A 17347-nucleotide genomic window follows, 5' to 3' on the forward strand; every position below is an offset into this window, starting at 1 on the left:
TATCACTAACACCATTCCTACAGAAAAACATGGTTATACTGCGGGCATGTTTTGGAGTTGGGAAATGAAGGCTTAAGCAGATAACCCGAATATAACTGTTTTACCATCCTACCTTACCTGGATATTTATCTGGGTACTGGCACTGTATATCAGCTATGCAGATAACTTCCAGCTCTGTCACCAGACCAGTCCTGCACTACCAGGATAGTGCCAGCATGGACAGAGAAGATCTTCAGTGACATTACACTGGGTATGGTCCCAGTGAGCAATACCAATTGAATAATACAACAGAATATTGGTTCTCTTAAATCCCCCCTCCCCTTTTTTTTTTTTTTTTGCAAAAATCAAACAATCCAAAATGAATCATAACTAACAGGTACATTAAATTGTTACCTAACTAGTTGACTTTTATAAATGAGATCACTGATAGTGTTGCTAACAAATAGTGCACCATTGTAACTAGTTACAATAGTGCACCTAATATACAAACCCCAATTTCTCTTGATTTCCTAAACAAGAGGCCTTTTTTGTTATAGCATCTCATCTACCAAAGAGTCCGCCCCACAGAATTCCTATTACTTTTTATCCCTCCCAAATCCCTTTACCAGCCCCCCTCCCAAAATATGGTTTGTGAAATATTTTCAGAGGATGTTCCTTAAGAATAAAAAAAAAAGTAGAGCAATACACTCTCCATATAAATATTAACACTTCTAGATGCAACTGATTGAAAAATTAGCTCTGCGTTCTTGGGGCTAATCAATGACTATTAGGTTTCCCAAATTAGAAGAAAACATATTTTGTTGTTTGAGAGTAAGAATTACTCATATAGCAAGATAAGGTGTTTCGCCCTCAGAAAAGGCATTTCTTGCTGAAACATCCTAGATGTCAAAAAGACATCCTATAAAGCTGTTTGCCTGCTGAGAGACACTGGATGAATTTTTAACCAAAGCTTTTTTGACATCTTTTGAGAACTGAAATGGATGTTTTGAAGTCCAGTACAGCACAGATTCCATAATAGTGTTGTTCATACAGACTATGCACTTTGGCTGGAATTTTACCCTGACTGACCTTAAATTTGATTCTACATTCCTTAAAGCTACTTAGATAAGATTTTTTTTGTTGTTGTGGGTTTTTAAAAAATTTAAAACTATATTGTTTATACATTTTTTTAACATAAAATGGTGACTTAGTCATTTTTCACTTTTCCGTAGTAGGAAGGTAGATAATTATATTTATCTGAACTGTAATGTTTTAGTGGCTAACTTGAATGTTCTGGATTACAAGAAGCATAATATATTGATACCTTCTAAATTTTCAAATAAGCTTTTTCTGTTATAAAAATTAAAATGTGTTATTTGATATGCTGTCTTATTTTTAATTCCTAAGGGGTCCTTTTTCTAATTTGCGGTAAGCACTAGTGCATGTTTATTGCAGCTAAAACTCTTTACTGTGGGGCGCACTCAGGCATCCAGTGGTGCTTTTATGATCGGCATTTTTTGCCTCTGGGGGCAGGTCTAGGGGTAGAGAGTGGGCATGCTCTATGCTCTACACAGCAATGTAGCTGCGCAAACCAATTAGCGCTTGAGCCATATCCACCTACAAAATTAGGTGGCAGTAGTAGCTCAAGTGCTAATGGGAAAATTAGTGCATGGCCATTTTACCCCTGCAGTAAAATGACCTTAGTGCACAGAAATGGCCTGTATAAAGACGCGCTAAGGCCACTTTTTACTGCAGTTTGGTAAAACGGCCCCAAACTGAGGTTCCCTTTTTTGCGGTGTGTTTTATTGTACTAAGAATAAATTGGGCAGACTAGGTAATCATATAATATGAGATGTATAAGGGTTCTGTGTATTGGCCAAGATCATACACAAAGCAAGACCTATACATCAGTCTTTTTACTGGGCCTATCCTGCTACAGCAAAAATCTTTAGAGTGTACCTACAGTTTTCTACTTTATTTGGGTCTGTACATGTGTTTCTTTTATTTTGTGCATATAGAGTTTGAGCAGTAAATGTCTTTTCTTTAGGTAACACTGGATATGCTTCACCCACAAGTTGCATTGCCTGTTGTGTTTCCATGCCTTAAACAGGGTGGTGTTTGTACTGTCTACCTTGTAAAGTAAGTACCAATTTGTTCCTGAAATCAGAAGGCCAAATAGAGTAAAATGCAGCTAGATTTTTAATGTTCTCATTGTTTGACTTTTATAAGTGAGATCACTGATAGTGTTGCTAACAAATAGTACCTTTTTATGCAATACATATGCAGTGCCTTATAAGTTATCACAACCTTGTACATTTTCTACATCTCATTAAATAAGTTTTTGGGGTTTTTTAACCGATCTATACAGCATACTCCACACTTTCAATATGAAAGAACAAATTTTCAAAAAGTTTTAAAGAAACTCAGACGTCTTGATTACATAAGTCTTCCAAACGGTCATAGCAAATCCAGATTAGATCCAGGTACCGCGATATTCAATGCTAATAAGCTGGAGAACTATCTGCAAACCCAAATTGGATCTATTTCCAAAATTTGTTTTAACAAGGCCCATCATATGTTAAATAGAGCCCACCTGTGCCCAGTCACAGTTCTTGAGCTGATTCAAATACTCCTGGATGAAAATTCAAGCTGTTTCTGTTGTATGAGGTGACATAGTAAATGATCTATATATATAAAACTCACCCTCAACGTTCTGAAGACAGTAACGTCAGTGAAGCCAAGCCCTGACTTCCCTCAAAAAGGTTCGAAGGTTCGTGGTGGTGAAGCCACCAAAATCGCTCCGAGCCCCGCCCTCGAGAGCGGAGCAATGGCAGAACAACGAAGGGGTTGGCAGGGAGGGAGGGAGGCGGGGGGTGGGAAATCGCTACGGGCCCTGCCCTCGCGTCAAACCTCATGACGTTGAGGGCGGAGCAATGCCACAACAACAAAGGGGTTGGCAAGGGGGGAGTGTTGCCGACGAAAACCTTGCTAGCGCCCGTTTCATTTGCTCAGAAACGGGCCTCTTTTACTAGTAGCAAATAAAGACCCTCGTGGGCCATCCAGTCTGCTCAACAAGGCAGTGCATTTGAAGCAAAGATATAAACATGCCAAACTGCCAAAGATCTCTAGGATGAAGTTTATTTAAAGAATATATAGATTGCAGAACAAAGACCTAATTGGTGTACATTCAAAAAAGTTCATAAAATAAATACAAATAATAACACTTAAAATTTCTTAGACATCCCTAAAAACCAATGCAACCAAATGCCCAGTATCAAATATTAATTTAGTCAAGACTCATCATATGCTCGTGCACTCAGTTATGTTTTCAGTTACTTACAGAAAACCCAGTGCTTTTTTTGAGGGGGTACTTGGGGGTACTGAGTACCGGCACCTTTTCCATTGTCTGCTAAAATTGACCCAGGAACCCCCAAATATTAATGAAAGAGCTCAGGCTCTACACACCAATTCTGCCTTGTCATAGATTCATGACTGGTTGCAGGGGGCCTGGCTATTGTGGGGTGGGTCCCACAGCGATCACCCCACCACTGAAGGGTGACCTAGCATTTGAGTACCGGCACCTTTTTTGCTAGAAAAATGAACTGAGAAAACCACATGAATAGGCTCCATACACAATGCAGCTGGAAGTTTATTACAATGCAAGAGCCAGCCACTGAAAAGGTCCAAAAGGGGGAAGCCATAGGAAAATGTGCATGGATTTGAATATTCTTTGAGATACTTTCATGCCCACTATTATTCCCTACTGTCAGGCTCATTGTAAAGTGGAAACAATTTAGTACTACCTAGATACCTCCTTGATCAGGCTGACCCTCCCAAGCCAGTTGCCATGGGTTAAGTGACTGTGAGTCCTAAGGTACTTAAAAAAAAAAAAAAACTACGGTGGACTCTCGTTATTTCAAGATTACGCCATATTTCAAGGAAGGGGGGAGCAAAAAGGAAGCCATTGTGAAGAAAAGCCACATGATATGCCACATTCAGGGCCTCTTTATTAAGCCACACTAGTGGTTCCTGCGCAGCAATGCCGATGGAGCATTACCACACCGGGAGCTGCTAGTGCGGCTTGATAAAAAAGGTTCTCGATTTGCAAAGAAACCCACATTGGGATGGTGGTTTCGTGGTCTGATGAAACAAAAGTAGAACACTTTGTTCTTGGTGCTAAGTGATTTATGAGATATGAAATGCAGCATATCAGCCTGCTAACACCATCCCTACAGAAAAACATGATTATACTATAGGGCTGTTTTGGAGTGTGGAGATGAAGACTTATGCAGAGCCAGGGAATGATGTATGGTGCCAAGTGAAAGAAATGCAGTCTGCCAGCCAACTGGCTAAAGTGCAAATACCGATGGCTACCCCTTTCTTGTTTGGGTCAAAAGAAACACAAAACTGGGTGGGCTGTCTATGGGCTTTAGTTCACTCCAAATAGAAGGCTACGGTTTGCTTATAGTCCAAAATATGCAATGTTCTTTCACTAGAATGGGAATGAGGTTTTGATGGAACTCTGACACTACCTTAGAATGGAACTTCTAAGACTAAGAGGACTACTCTGTTATGATGAAACTTAGGGTAAGGTGGATCAGCTTCAGGGCCTGCAGTTCACCGACTCCACAAACTGACTTAACAGAAAACAAGACATTCCCGGTCAGGTACTTCAGATGGCAGAAGTAAAGAGACTCAACAGGAGCTTTCATCAGCTGGGTGAGGATGACACTGAGGTCCAATAACACTGTTGGAGGTTTTGACAGGGGATTTTGTCATCAACAAACCTCTCATGAACAACTGGAGGCTGTACAGAGATGGGCTTACTTTCTACACAGTAATCATAAGCATTAATCACACTAGGACAGTGATGGCGAACCTATGGCACGCGTGCCAGAGAGGGCACGCAGAGCCCTCTCCCTTGGCACGCGCGCCGTAGCCATCACTGGTCCGCCCACTCTCTCTCCCAGTTTGGCCTTCCTCCCGCCCTCCCTCCAACCCAACGAGTAACAGGCCGCCCGCCCGTCCTCCCTCCCAGGACCAGGAACCCCCCCTCCTCCTAAAATTTAAAGAGCGTACCTCCTCGGTGTCGGGGTTAAGGCGGCAGGAAGGCCGAAGGCGCGTCGAGCAAAGCACACGCGCTTCGCTGCCGCTACCGACGCACACCGCCTTAACTGTGACTCCGAGGAGGTACGCTTTTTAAATTTTAGGAGGAGGGGGGTTCCTGGTGCTGGGAGGGAGGGAGGGCGGCGTGTTGCTCGTTGGGTTGGAGGGAGGCCGACCTGGTGCTGTCTGTGTGCTGCTGGGTGGGAGGGAGGCCTGCTGCTGCTGCTGCGTGCTGGGAGGGAGGGAGGGAGACCTGATGGTGGGTGCTGGTTGGGAAGGACGCCTGATGGTGGGTGCTGGGTGGGAGGGAAGCCTGATGGTGAGTGCTGGGCGGGAGGGAAGCCTGATGGTGGGTGCTGGGCGGAAGGGAGGCCTGATGGTGGGTGCTGGGTGGGAGGGAGGCCTGCCTGATGGTGGGTGCTGGGTGGGAGGGAAGCCTGATGGTGGGTGCTGGGTGGGAGGGAGGCCTGGTGCTGGGTGCTGCCAGGTGCTGGGAGGGAGGGCAGGGGGGAGAGGAGGGTGGCTGGACATTTGTGGCTGGAGGGGAGAGGAGGGTTGCTGGACATGGATGGAGGGCAAGAAATGAAGAAGAAAGGAGAAAAGTAAAGAAATCAATGGAAAGGAAGCCCTGGAAACAGAGTTAAGAGAACAGATAGAGAGCAGCAGAATCAGCGACTAGAACCAATATGGATAGAAAAACAAAATCACCAGACAAAGGTAGGAAAAATCATTTTATTTTCATTTTAGTGTTTGGAATATGTCGAATTGGAGAATTTACATCTGCTGTCTTATTTTGCACTGGGTATACTGGAGCTGTAACAGCTTACAGAAATGATTTATAATGGAAGAAAATCATATTTTTTTTCTCCTATACTAGTATAATATTTTCAATGATGTCTGTTTATATGCGCCATGGCTGGTGTAAGGGGTGTGGCTATCATAGGGGTGGAGTCATATGTGGTGACCCCGCCCATAATGAGTACCGGCACTTTGCGATAAATAAATCGATTTTGGGTTGCTGTTTGGGCACTCGGTCTCTAAAAGGTTCGCCATCACTGCACTAGGAGTTGGGTTTTAGACCAGACTCTGAGATGTAGAAGGTATTCAAGCAGGTTTTGTGTAGGGCAAAAGAGGATCTATGGCCATGCCCTCACACCGGACAGCAAACCTCATCCATTTCAAGGAATAACACCTTTTAGTGGAATCTTTCCTGGAATCCAACAGAATCCTGGAGATACCCTTGAGCAATCGAAGGAAAGCAAATTCTATGCTCTCAACAGGTTGGGATTCAGAAGAGACCCCTCGGTCTGCGTGATGAGGGTTGGAAGACAATCCAATCTCCACGGTTCTTGAGAGGACAGCTCCAGAAGAAGAGGGAACCAGATCTGCCTCGCCCAATGAGAAGCAATGAGGATCATGGTTCTCCGGTACTGCTTGAGTTTTAGGAGAGTTTTTCAATCAGAGGTATGGAAAGATGCATAAGTTTTTTTTTGTTTTGTTTTGTTTTTTTGTTTCCAAGTTGATTTAGCTTTTGCTATACCACTCATCATAAAGGAAATATCTGAGCGGTTTACAATCTTAATGAAAGAGGAGTAGTGAGACAGGAAGAAGGAAAAAGAAAGGTTTAAAGGAAGAGGGCAAGCAGTAAAGGAGGGAAGGAAAATGGAACTACAATAATGAAAGGAAAGGTGGGATGGCAGAGATGGACAGATGAGGGTTAGCGACGCAACTAATGTTGCCAGTAGGCTCACATAGAGGACAGTCTCAAAGTTATATAGAAGCAGTGGTTTTAAGAAAAGGCATCTTCACAAGCAAATTTCTTAAGGTTGGATTTAAATTTACTTGGGGAGGTCTGTGACCTAAGCTTGAAGGGCAAACATTCTACAGACACAATAGAATGGTGCATAGTGTTATATCTGATTTGTTGAAAAGAGGGAATGACTAGAAGATGCTATTGGTATGTGCAAAGAATCTGCAGTGGAGAATGGGGTGTCAAATAACGTGCCAGAAAGAGGGGAGAGCCGGTACTCCATTATCTTAAATACCAAAAGGAGTGACATAAGTTGTTCTGTGTGGAATCGGCAGCTGGTGGGTAGCCCTTAGAAGTGTAACATGAAATTTTTTTTGCTCCTGTAATTAGTTTAATGGAGGTTTACTGAAGTAGTTGAATGCGGCGTATTTATTATTATTTTTTTATTTTGCTCACACCTTTTTCAGTAGTAGCTCAAGGTGAGTTACATTCAGATACACTTGGGTATTTCTCTGTCCCAGGAGGGCTCACAATCTAAGTCTGTACCTGAGGCAATGGAGGGTTAAGTGACTTGCCCAAGATCACAAGGAGCAGCAGTGGGATTTGAACTTGCCACCTCTGGATGTCAAGACTGGTGCTGTAGGAGGAAGTGACATCACTGTCCGGGATGGAAGCATAGTTGTGCGGCTCCGCAGGGCCTTTTGAAAATTAAAGCAATTCCCGAGACATTGCTAAGTCTGCCGGGGTTGGAACTGTTGGGGGAGAGGTCCCAGAGTCATGCCGCTGAAAAAGAGCTTGGAAAGATTTCGATAGTCGGCGGAACAGAGCGAGAAACAGAAGCCGGATCCAACGGGGCCAGGGTCAAATGTAAAAAAGATGGTGCTGATTCCCTCTGACTCAGAGGAGGAACATTGTAATGAAGGCACAGAGGGTGCTGAAGAGATAACTAAGTCAGGTGTGATGGGCTGGTTCCAGGATTTGAAAGCGGACCTAGCGCAGATTCACAAGGATGTACAAAATACATTGAAAGATATTAGAGCTGAAATCAGAGAATTAGGCACCCGAATAAGTGAGGTGGAGGATGGGATCGGGACTCTTAAAAATGAAATAAGAACGCTTCACAAAACTGTGACTACGGATACTATGGAAATACTATAGCTGAAAGAGCAGTTAAAAGATCTGAAAAACAGGTCTCAACGATGCAACTTGAAATTTAAAGGAATTCCGGAAGTGGATATTTTCAGTAACTGTGAGGCAGTAATCCAAGAGTTTTGCTCGTATTTGTTAAATCCAGCTGGTGAGGAACAGCAGGCAGAGCTCTAAATTCAGAGAGCGCATCGAGCAATGGGCCCCCAACAAGATTCCACCCCGAGGGACATTGTGGTATGTTTTGCAGACTATCCCACCAAGGAGCGGATCCTAGCTAAAGCAAGGCAACAGAAGGAAATTCTGTGGGAAAAATTGTAAGATTGGGGTGTACCAAGACGTGGCATTGCCTACTTTCCAAAAACGCAGATCTTTTCGAGAGGTCACGGAGTTCATGAGGTCCAAGGGGATTCGGTATAGGTGGCTATTTCCGTTTGCAGTGTGGCTTACTGTGGACGGGAAATCGCGTAAAGTGAAGACCCTGGATGAAGCACAGACAGCAGTACAGTCCCTGGGGTGTATTGGGATTCCTGAACAGACAAAGCAAATGGTGTCATCTATGGGACCCAGAACAGATTTGGCATGGCAGCAAGTGGTGAACCGAGGGAAGAAATCATACAAACATGTCTTTTGAGGAGTGTCCACTATTAAGGATTATTTGAAGGTCTTATTGAACATTGAGGACACTGTGTAGACAAGATGGTACCAGAGGGTTGCTTTTGCATGTGGGTTTGGCGTAGGTTGGGGAAGGGGTGGGGGGCTATGGGGGGAGTTTTGGAGGACAGAAAATCTTTTGATGTTATGGGGAAGAGTTGAGGGGATGTTAATCATTCTGGGACATTATTGGAAATCTATATAAGAATCTGGTAATGGGGATGGGATGTTTGGATGAATGCATGGATGGAGAGGAGGGGGGATGTGTGTGTGGAGAGGGAGTAATGGAGGGATATCTCGGGAATTGGGCTGGGGGGGGGGGTTCAAGCCTCCGGGAGAGTGAGTTTATTCCTCTGGGAATGGCTGATCTGACAGGGAACAGATCAGCAGAAGGGAAGGGGTAGGTAGGGGTGGGGTTTGGGGCAGAGGAGGGGACAAGGTCAACAAAAAGGGGCTAATAAGGGGACTACTTTTGGGAGTAATCTAGGGCGGATGTCGGGGGGGCAAGGGGAGGGAAGGGGGAATCACTGTTGGTAGGGACTTGGAATGTAAGTGGGCTTAATAATCAGGGGAAACGCAGTTTGATATTTAAGGAGCTGAACAGATTGCAGTGGGATGTGATATTCTTGCACGAAGCGCATTTGAGACCGCGGGATGCCCATATGTTACGTTGTAGACCTTTTTTGGGAAGTGGTGGTTCATCAGGGGATAGGAGTTAAACGGACTGAGGGAGTTGCTATCCTAATTAGGCAAAGTTGTGGGTTCATTATACAGCAGGATTTTCGGGATTCAAGTGGAAGATGTGTAGCCCTTTGAGGGGCATTGCAGGACAAGGAACTCACATTGATTAATTTATATGCCCCGAATGTGGGTCAAAGGAGATTTGGGGAGATTCAAGGATTCGTCAGGGGACAGGTGGTGGTGGGTGGCAATTTTAATGTCACCCCTGATGCATGACTAGATCATTCCACTGGGGGGTGGGCAGTATAGTGGTCCCAGTCACAAAGCACTATTGCATTTTTTACGGGCCTTAAGAGGTGGTAGATTGCTGGAGATTTCTACATGGAGTGCAACGTAATTATACTTTTTACTCACATGCTGCCCAAACCTATACTCGTATAGATGGGTTATGGGTCCACCGAAATGGATGGCACATGGTGGAGGAAGCTAACATTGGGAACATACAAATCTCAGATCATGCTCCAGTGTGGTTTAGACTTAGCGGAATGGGACAGATTAAGCGACGGGGTTGTTGGAGACTTAATGAATCACTGCTGGGGGAAGAGATTAAGCTTAATATACAGGAATTTTGTCAATTTAATGACAAAGGAGAAGTAACTGATGGTGTACTATGGGACGCTTTGAAAGCAGTGGTGAGGAGGACCCTGATCAAGTGGGAGGGCACGAAAGAAAAGGGAAAGAGGGCAACATTAGACTAGGAGAGGTGCAGGGGGTGATAAAAAAGGCTGTCAAATGGTAAGGCTCCTGGGTTGTATGGGTACACGGGAAGGTTTTATAAGTGCTTTGTGGGGGAGCTGGTGGGACCTGCTGGTAAGGGTGGGTAATGGAGTTCTGGCTGGTAATGGGTTACCACTGTCTATGTCTGAGGCTGGTGTGACGGTCCTGCCTAAACCTGGGAAAGATCCCACTGTGTGTGGATCATATAGACCTATTTCTGTTGTGAATGTTGACGCAAAGATTTTGGCTAAGGTCTTAGCTAACAGACTGGATAGGGTACTGCCGAAGTTGATTCATATAGACCAATCTGGGTTTATCTCAAGGCGGCAGGTAGGAGATAACATTAGGCATACTCTTCATTTGATTTGGGAAGCGCAGTGTTCCTTACCCGGAACAGCCTTGTTGGCCATTGACGCAGAAAAGGCTTTCGACCGAGTTAGTTGGACATTAGGTGATGCATCGCATGGGCCTTGGAGATAATTTTGGTACTTGACTGGCGGCACTGTATGCGGCTCCAAAAGCTTGCCTTAACATTAATGGCGGGTACACACCTTTCTTCCCAATTGGCAGAGGGACTAGGCAGGGATGCCCCCTATCACTCCTTTTATTTGCACTGTATATCGAGCCTTTAGCAGAACTGATACGTCAACATCCAGATATAAGGGGCATTACGGTTAAGGGGGTGGAACATCGCATCGTTCTTTTTGCGGATGATGTGCTGCTTTATGTTAAAGATCCCAAACAGACATTACCCATGGTGATGGAGATTCTTCGGGAATTCGAGAGGTATGCCGGCCTAAGGGTCAATATGGATAAAAGTGAATTGTTGGGGATTTCTTTATCCCAAATGGAGGAAGGTAGATTGAAAGCAGCGTTTGCTTTTAAATGGGCCTCAAATAGCATTCGCTTTTTGGGAATCCAGATCCCCAAGGATCTGGGTAGAGTTTACTGTCTAAATTACGATAAGATAGCGGCGACCCACCCCGGGTGTCAGCCGCCCTTGCTACGGCACTGCTCAGTGGTCACCTATCCCTCATACCTCTGTCCTAAGCAGGTTCATTGCACATTTCAAATTTTTTTGTCCCCACTATTCCTGGCAAGGATCATATTCTTACCCCCACCTTCTCAGAGTCCCAGACACTATTCATGTCTAGAACTCAGACTGAAATATAATAGCAGTTCCACATCCAGAAAAGCCCTATGAGCTTCTCTACCACCTGCATGCACAAAGCTCAGAAATCAGTTGTTCCACAGCCCCTAGAGCCACATTTGCATGTTGTGCTTCCTGCCCTCAGATTGAAAATCCCAACGATCACATGCTGAGCAGGAAATCAGTGAACCCAAAGGCATGCATTCATATCAACTCACTGTTGATATCCGCAAACGAACCTTTTCCGGAGATGGGAAGGCGGTAGAACAAGAGAGGACATGAAATGAGATTGAAGGGGCACAGACTCAAGAAAAATGTCAGGAAGTATTTTTTCACAGAGAGAGTAGTGGATGCTTGGAATGCCCTCCCGCGGGAGGTGGTGGAAATGAAAACGGTAACGGAATTCAAACATGCGTGGGATAAACATAAAGGAATCCTGTTCAGAAGGAATGGATCCTAAGGAGCTTAGCCGAGATTGGGTGGCACAGCCGGTGGCAGGAGGCGGGGATGGTGCTGGGCAGACTTATACGGTCTGTGCCAGAGCCGGTGGTTGGAGGCGGGACTGGTGGTGGGGAGGCGGGGATAGTGCTGAGCAGACTTATACGGTCTGTGCCAGAACCAGTGGTGGGAGGCGGGGGCTGGTGGTTGGGAGGCGGGGATAGTGCTGGGCAGACTTATATGGTCTGTGCCCTGAAAAGGACAGGTACAAATCAAGGTAAGATATACTCAAAAAGTAGCACATATGAGTTTATCTTGTTGGGCAGACTGGATGGACCGTGCAGGTCTTTTTCTGCCGTCATCTACTATGTTACTATGTCAAATTCAGGTGGAGTTATCCCGATCGAAGGCTTTCCTGGTGGGGACGTATGGCAGTAGGGAAGATGAATGTGTTACCTAGGTTTTTATTTCAATCACTGCCGGTAGCGGTTCCGCGATGGATACTTAAACAATTGCATACCCCTTATCACAGTTCATTTGGGGAGGCCTGGCTGGAAGGGTTTTGTGGGGGGCTCCTGAACTGAGTGGGAGAGCAGTGCCTAATATTGAATGGTACTATCTGGCTGTTCAAATTCGGATGATCGTGGATTGGGCGAGGGGGAAAAATAAGCCTGCTAGTCAGGTGGAGCAATTTTATCGCCCTCATCGCTCATTGAGCTCTTGTTTGTGGACTACTGAAGGAGTGGGAGTAGTATTGGCTGGGATACAGAATCCATTTGTAAGGCCATCTGATGGGGTTGTGGGTAGAAGTACGGAAGAGATGGGGGCAGGTGGACCGGATGTCCTCACTTGCGGCTGGGAGGGAGAATGCTACATATATACGGTGGGAACAATTAGGATTATCGTGTTTTCGGGATGTTATGCAAGGGGGACGGGTAAAGAACTTTGAAATTTTGTGCTCCATGTATGCTCTTCCTGAGGGAGACTTTTTCTCTTACAGTACTTACAAATTCAGCAGTATGGAAAGCTTGGAAAATTTATGGGTCCTGTTGCGGAGAGTGCCTAGGATCCCATCCCCTAATATATATAATAGATATATAAGGGGATGGGATCCTAAGCCATTTAGTTTCTAAGGGGCTTGGGAAACAGATTTAAACTGCAGATTTTCTGGCCAAGAATGGGAAACAATTTGTGGAAAGGTTCAAAAAGCTTCAGTGTGTGTATTGGTGCAGGAAAATGCTTATAAGGTCCTTACCCGATGGTATTATACACCTGATCAGCTGAAGCAGATGTACCCTAGTACATCTGACGTTTGTTGGAGGTGTAGGTCTCAAACGGGTACATTCCTACATATATGGTGGTCCTGCCCCCAGATAGTCCCGTTCTGGCAGGAAGTTATGAAAACATTAGTAATTATGTTGGGAACATCTTTAGTATGTAGTCCCTTAGTTTGCTTCTTGGGTTTGCATAATGAAAGGGACTCTTGGGAAAAGGGTAAACTGATGCGTTGGAGGCTGGCAGCAGCTAAGTGTCTTATAGTGCTGCATTGGAAGAACATGGATCCCCCCATTCTTGGAGAATGGAAGTGCACGCTGGGACAGTTGATACAGATGGAACACCTTACAGCATATCGCAGGGAAAGGCTTTTACGACACAAAAGGGAGTGGGATAGATTTCAACAATGTTTAGCTCATATTTGATAAGGAGGGGAAGTAAAGAGTTGAAACATAATCTCTGATGGGGTGAGAGGGGGATTTGTGTGGGGGGAGGGGGAGACTGTCCTGAAGAAACCACGGCACATTTTCATGATGTAGTGGAGCATGGAGTGGATGGGGGGGTGGGGGAGAGGGATAATAATAACACAAAAGTTTGTTTGGTTGTACATGAATATGTTTTGAGGAACAATGATAGCAAGATTAAGGCTGGGGAGAATGTTCAGGTGGTATGTACTTCATGGTGTTGTAACTTAAATAACATTTACCCCTGCAAGTGTAGCAGTGGGAAACTTATGTTTATTTTGTGTATGTTGGAAGTTAAAAGTACAATAAAAATTTAAAGAGAAAAAAAAAAGACTGGTGCTCTAACCACTAGGCTAATCCTCCACTCCTTCTACGTTAGAGCCTTGTTTAATGAATATGCATTTCTAGATTGCCTATCCATACTAACTGTTAATCTTTACTGTCCTTTCCAAGTTTCTGCCTCTTGCAGTGGGAGGTCATTCCATGCATCCACTACCTTTTCCCTAAAGAAGCATTTCTTTATATTACAGCTGAGTCTCTCTCCACCTTCATCCTATGCCCCCTCATTCCAGAGCTTTGTTTTGGTTGGAAGAGGCCTGCCTCCTGTGTGTTTATGCCATGGTTGTATTTAAGTAACTCTATCATAAATCCCACCTTCCTTCCAAAGTATAGAGATTTGAGCTCTTTAAGTCTGTTCCCATATGCTTTATGACGAAGACCACTGATGATTTTAGTTCAAACATTCTGCACTGACTCCACCCTGTTTATATGTTTTTTAAGCTGTAGTCTCTTGAATTGTATACAGTACTCTAAATTAGGTTTCATACAGAGGCACTATCATTTCCATTTTTCCTGCTGGCTATTCCTCTCCTGGTGCATCCAGAAATCCTTCTACTCTATTGCAGATTTTGGTATCATCCGCAAAGAGGCAAACCTTACCAGACAGTTCTTCCGCAATATCACTTACAAAAATGTTAAAAAGAACTAGATTAAGAACTGATCCCTGAGGCTTACTACTATAGCCCTCTTCCTTTGAGTGAACTCCATTTGCCACTACCCTTTGTCACTTCTACTCAGTTTATAAATTGAGTGTTGTAGGTTAGAAACTATGTGGAGACACAGAAATCTAAGTATATCACTTCTAGTGCTCTCCTTCAATTCAACTTTCTGATTACCCAGTCAAAGAAATTTAATCAGATTTGTCTGTCAAGACCTAACTCTATTAAAAACCATGCTACGTTAGATCCTGCAATCCATTGGATTCCAGAAACTGCACTATTCTCTGTTCTAAAAGTTTCCATTAATTTACTTGCCATAGAGACAAACTAACCAACCTGTAGTTCCCAACCTCTTTCACTGTTTTGGAGAGGGACCACATTCTTCCTTCTCATGTCCTCTGGAACCACAGAACTACCCTATGTTCCTTAAGTACCCTTAGATTTGTCCTTCTGGCCCCATCTGTCTACCTTTGGTTCAGCTTGCTTCTCACAAACACAATATTCTGAAAATTATTCAAAGCCTGTCTCATTTTATTCGTATTTGTTTGTTTTCTGTGTCCCATTCCTGGCCCTTTATCTATGTAAACAGAACAGAAATATTAAGCAGTGCTGCATTATTTTCATCACCTTCTACATACCGTAATTTTCTTTCAGTCTTGAGTGTCGCAGTGCCACTTTTGCACTTCCTCCTATCACTAACATATCTAACTACACACTTTACTGTATTGGCTCTTTGCTTTCCTGATTACCAGTTTCTCTTAGGTAACAATATCAAGAAAAGCTGTCTTCATCTTTCTGCAGTCTTTTGTAGTTTATGAAAGCTAAACTTTTTTTTTTCTTACCTTTTCAGCTTCTTTTGAGAACCAAAGCAGCCTCCTTTTCCTCTTACTTTTAGTTGTGTAGAAGACTAGTGAAGCAAACTTCTGCTTTAATGCATTTCAAACTATATATTTTAGCCAGCAGAATGTGAAAAATGTATGTGTGAAGACTTTTACAAGGCACTTTATATGTAATTAGATTCTCTTTTGATTATCCTTTATTTCTTTACATTTTTGAGATGCTTATGAAAAGGGCTCCATGCAGCATACAATAAGAGGCATATATCAGTAAATTCAAATATAAAAAAAGCTTTAAAAGTATGGAGTAATATTTTAAAGCAAAATCATAAGGTGAGTTAATAGTCCCCTTATCTAACTGGTTAAGACTGCAAGAATTGGGAAATCTATATTAAAACAGGAAATATAGTGGTTGAGCAGACAGTACCCTTCTTCCTGCTCCTAACCAGCATTCGTAGTAGTAGTTAGAAAATGCACACTAAAAAGGCCAATGTTCAAAGATATTTAAACAAAATAGGAAAAATGCACAAGTTTAAATGCAAAATTAAAAATGAGTATATAATCAGTTTATGTGAAAAGGCCAGTATGTTTTTCTGCAAAGGCCAATGCTTTTCTGAGCATGGGGTAACTCTCTAATGGAGCAGTATTAGCTGCAAAGCTGAAATACTCGGATACCCAATCATTTTTAAAGGAACTTTACCACACATTTTGAGAAGTGGGAATGAAATAATTTATACTTGTGTCTTCGGGAGGAAGCACTGCTGGTTTAAATTGAGGCTTAGTCTAGATTCTGGAATGCAGGATTACCATATTTACACCAAAATAGGAAATATGCATGTGCTTCAGTAGAGTCACCTGAAGTAGAAACTTGTTTGTATTTGTTCACTTGTGTTTCTTTTAAAGTATCACCCAGGTCGTTGATTTGTTGGAAGGAATACGTAGCTGCCAGGTTTCTCTGTTTTGTGAAAACATTATTGAGGTTATTCACACAGACTGGTTGGTGCTTCCATCTAAACAGAAAGATGGCAGCTTTTCCAAAAGAATGGCACCGCCTCAAAGTGAAGAGGTGTATAACCAACAACAAACCATAGAGCATGAACAAGAAGGTAAGGAACGTCCTAAGTGAATGAATTTCACATTGTCAAGAGTGATTTTCTACCCTCCCCCCCCCCCCCCCCCCCCCCAAAAGAAAGTCTCAGAGCAAGGGGTGATAGGGATAAGGAGTAGCCTAGTGGTTAGTGCAGTGGACTTTGATCCTGGGGAACTGAATTCGATTCCCACTGCAGCTCCTTGTGAATCTGGGCAAGTCACTTAACCCTCCATTGCCCCTGGTACAAAATAAGTGCCTGAATATATGTAAACCGCTTTGAATGTAGTTGCAAAAACCTCTGGTATATCAATCCCATTTCCCTTTCTCTACACCCCTCCCCTTTACTGGTGTGGACCTGTCTTCCTCCCCACCCAGTGAAATCTCTCTTGCCCATCTTTACTAGTCATTTTTTTCTTCTTCCAAACCTATCCAACCACCCTCTTTAAGAGTTGCCATATTGGGTCAGTGAAGGTCCATCAAGCCCAGCATCCTGTTTCCAACAGTGACTAATCCAGGTTACAAGTACCTGGCAAAATCCCAAAAGAGTACAATACATTTTATTCTGCTTATCCTAGAAATAAGCAGTGGATTTTTCCCCAAGTCCATCTTAATAATGCTTTATGGACTTTTCTTTTAGGAAGCTAGCCAAACCTTTTTTAATCCCCGCTAAGCTAACTGCTTTTACCACATTCTTTTGCTGCGAATTTCAGAGTTTAATTACAAGTTAAGTGAAGAAATATTTTCTCTGATTTGTTTTACATTTACTACTTTGTAACTTCATTGCATGCCCCCTAGTCCTAGTATTTTTGGAAAGAGTAAATAAGCGATTCACATCTACCCGTTCCACTCCACTCATTATTTTATAGACCTCTATCATATCTCCCCTCAGCCATCTTTTCCCCAAGCTGAAGAGCCCTATCTGTTATAGTCTTTCCTTATAGAGAACTCATCCTATCCCACTTATCATTTTTGTTTTCTGTACCTTTTCTGTACCTTTTCTATT

At 43.4% G+C, this 17347-nt stretch overlaps 1 protein-coding gene across 1 annotated transcript in view; it reads left to right on the forward strand.

Moving 5' to 3' along the window:
- The window catches only part of TRMT61B (tRNA methyltransferase 61B), an 80229-nt gene that overhangs the window by 34565 nt on the left and 28317 nt on the right, over positions 1 to 17347 (forward strand). Inside the window, exons 4-5 of the mRNA XM_030196136.1 lie at positions 2027 to 2118; positions 16158 to 16360. Coding sequence (XP_030051996.1) covers positions 2027 to 2118; positions 16158 to 16360 — 295 coding nt within the window. The remainder of the gene's footprint in view (positions 1 to 2026; positions 2119 to 16157; positions 16361 to 17347) is intronic.

This window comes from Microcaecilia unicolor, chromosome 3, assembly GCF_901765095.1.
Source record: "Microcaecilia unicolor chromosome 3, aMicUni1.1, whole genome shotgun sequence".
In the NCBI taxonomy this organism is placed as follows: domain Eukaryota; kingdom Metazoa; phylum Chordata; class Amphibia; order Gymnophiona; family Siphonopidae; genus Microcaecilia; species Microcaecilia unicolor.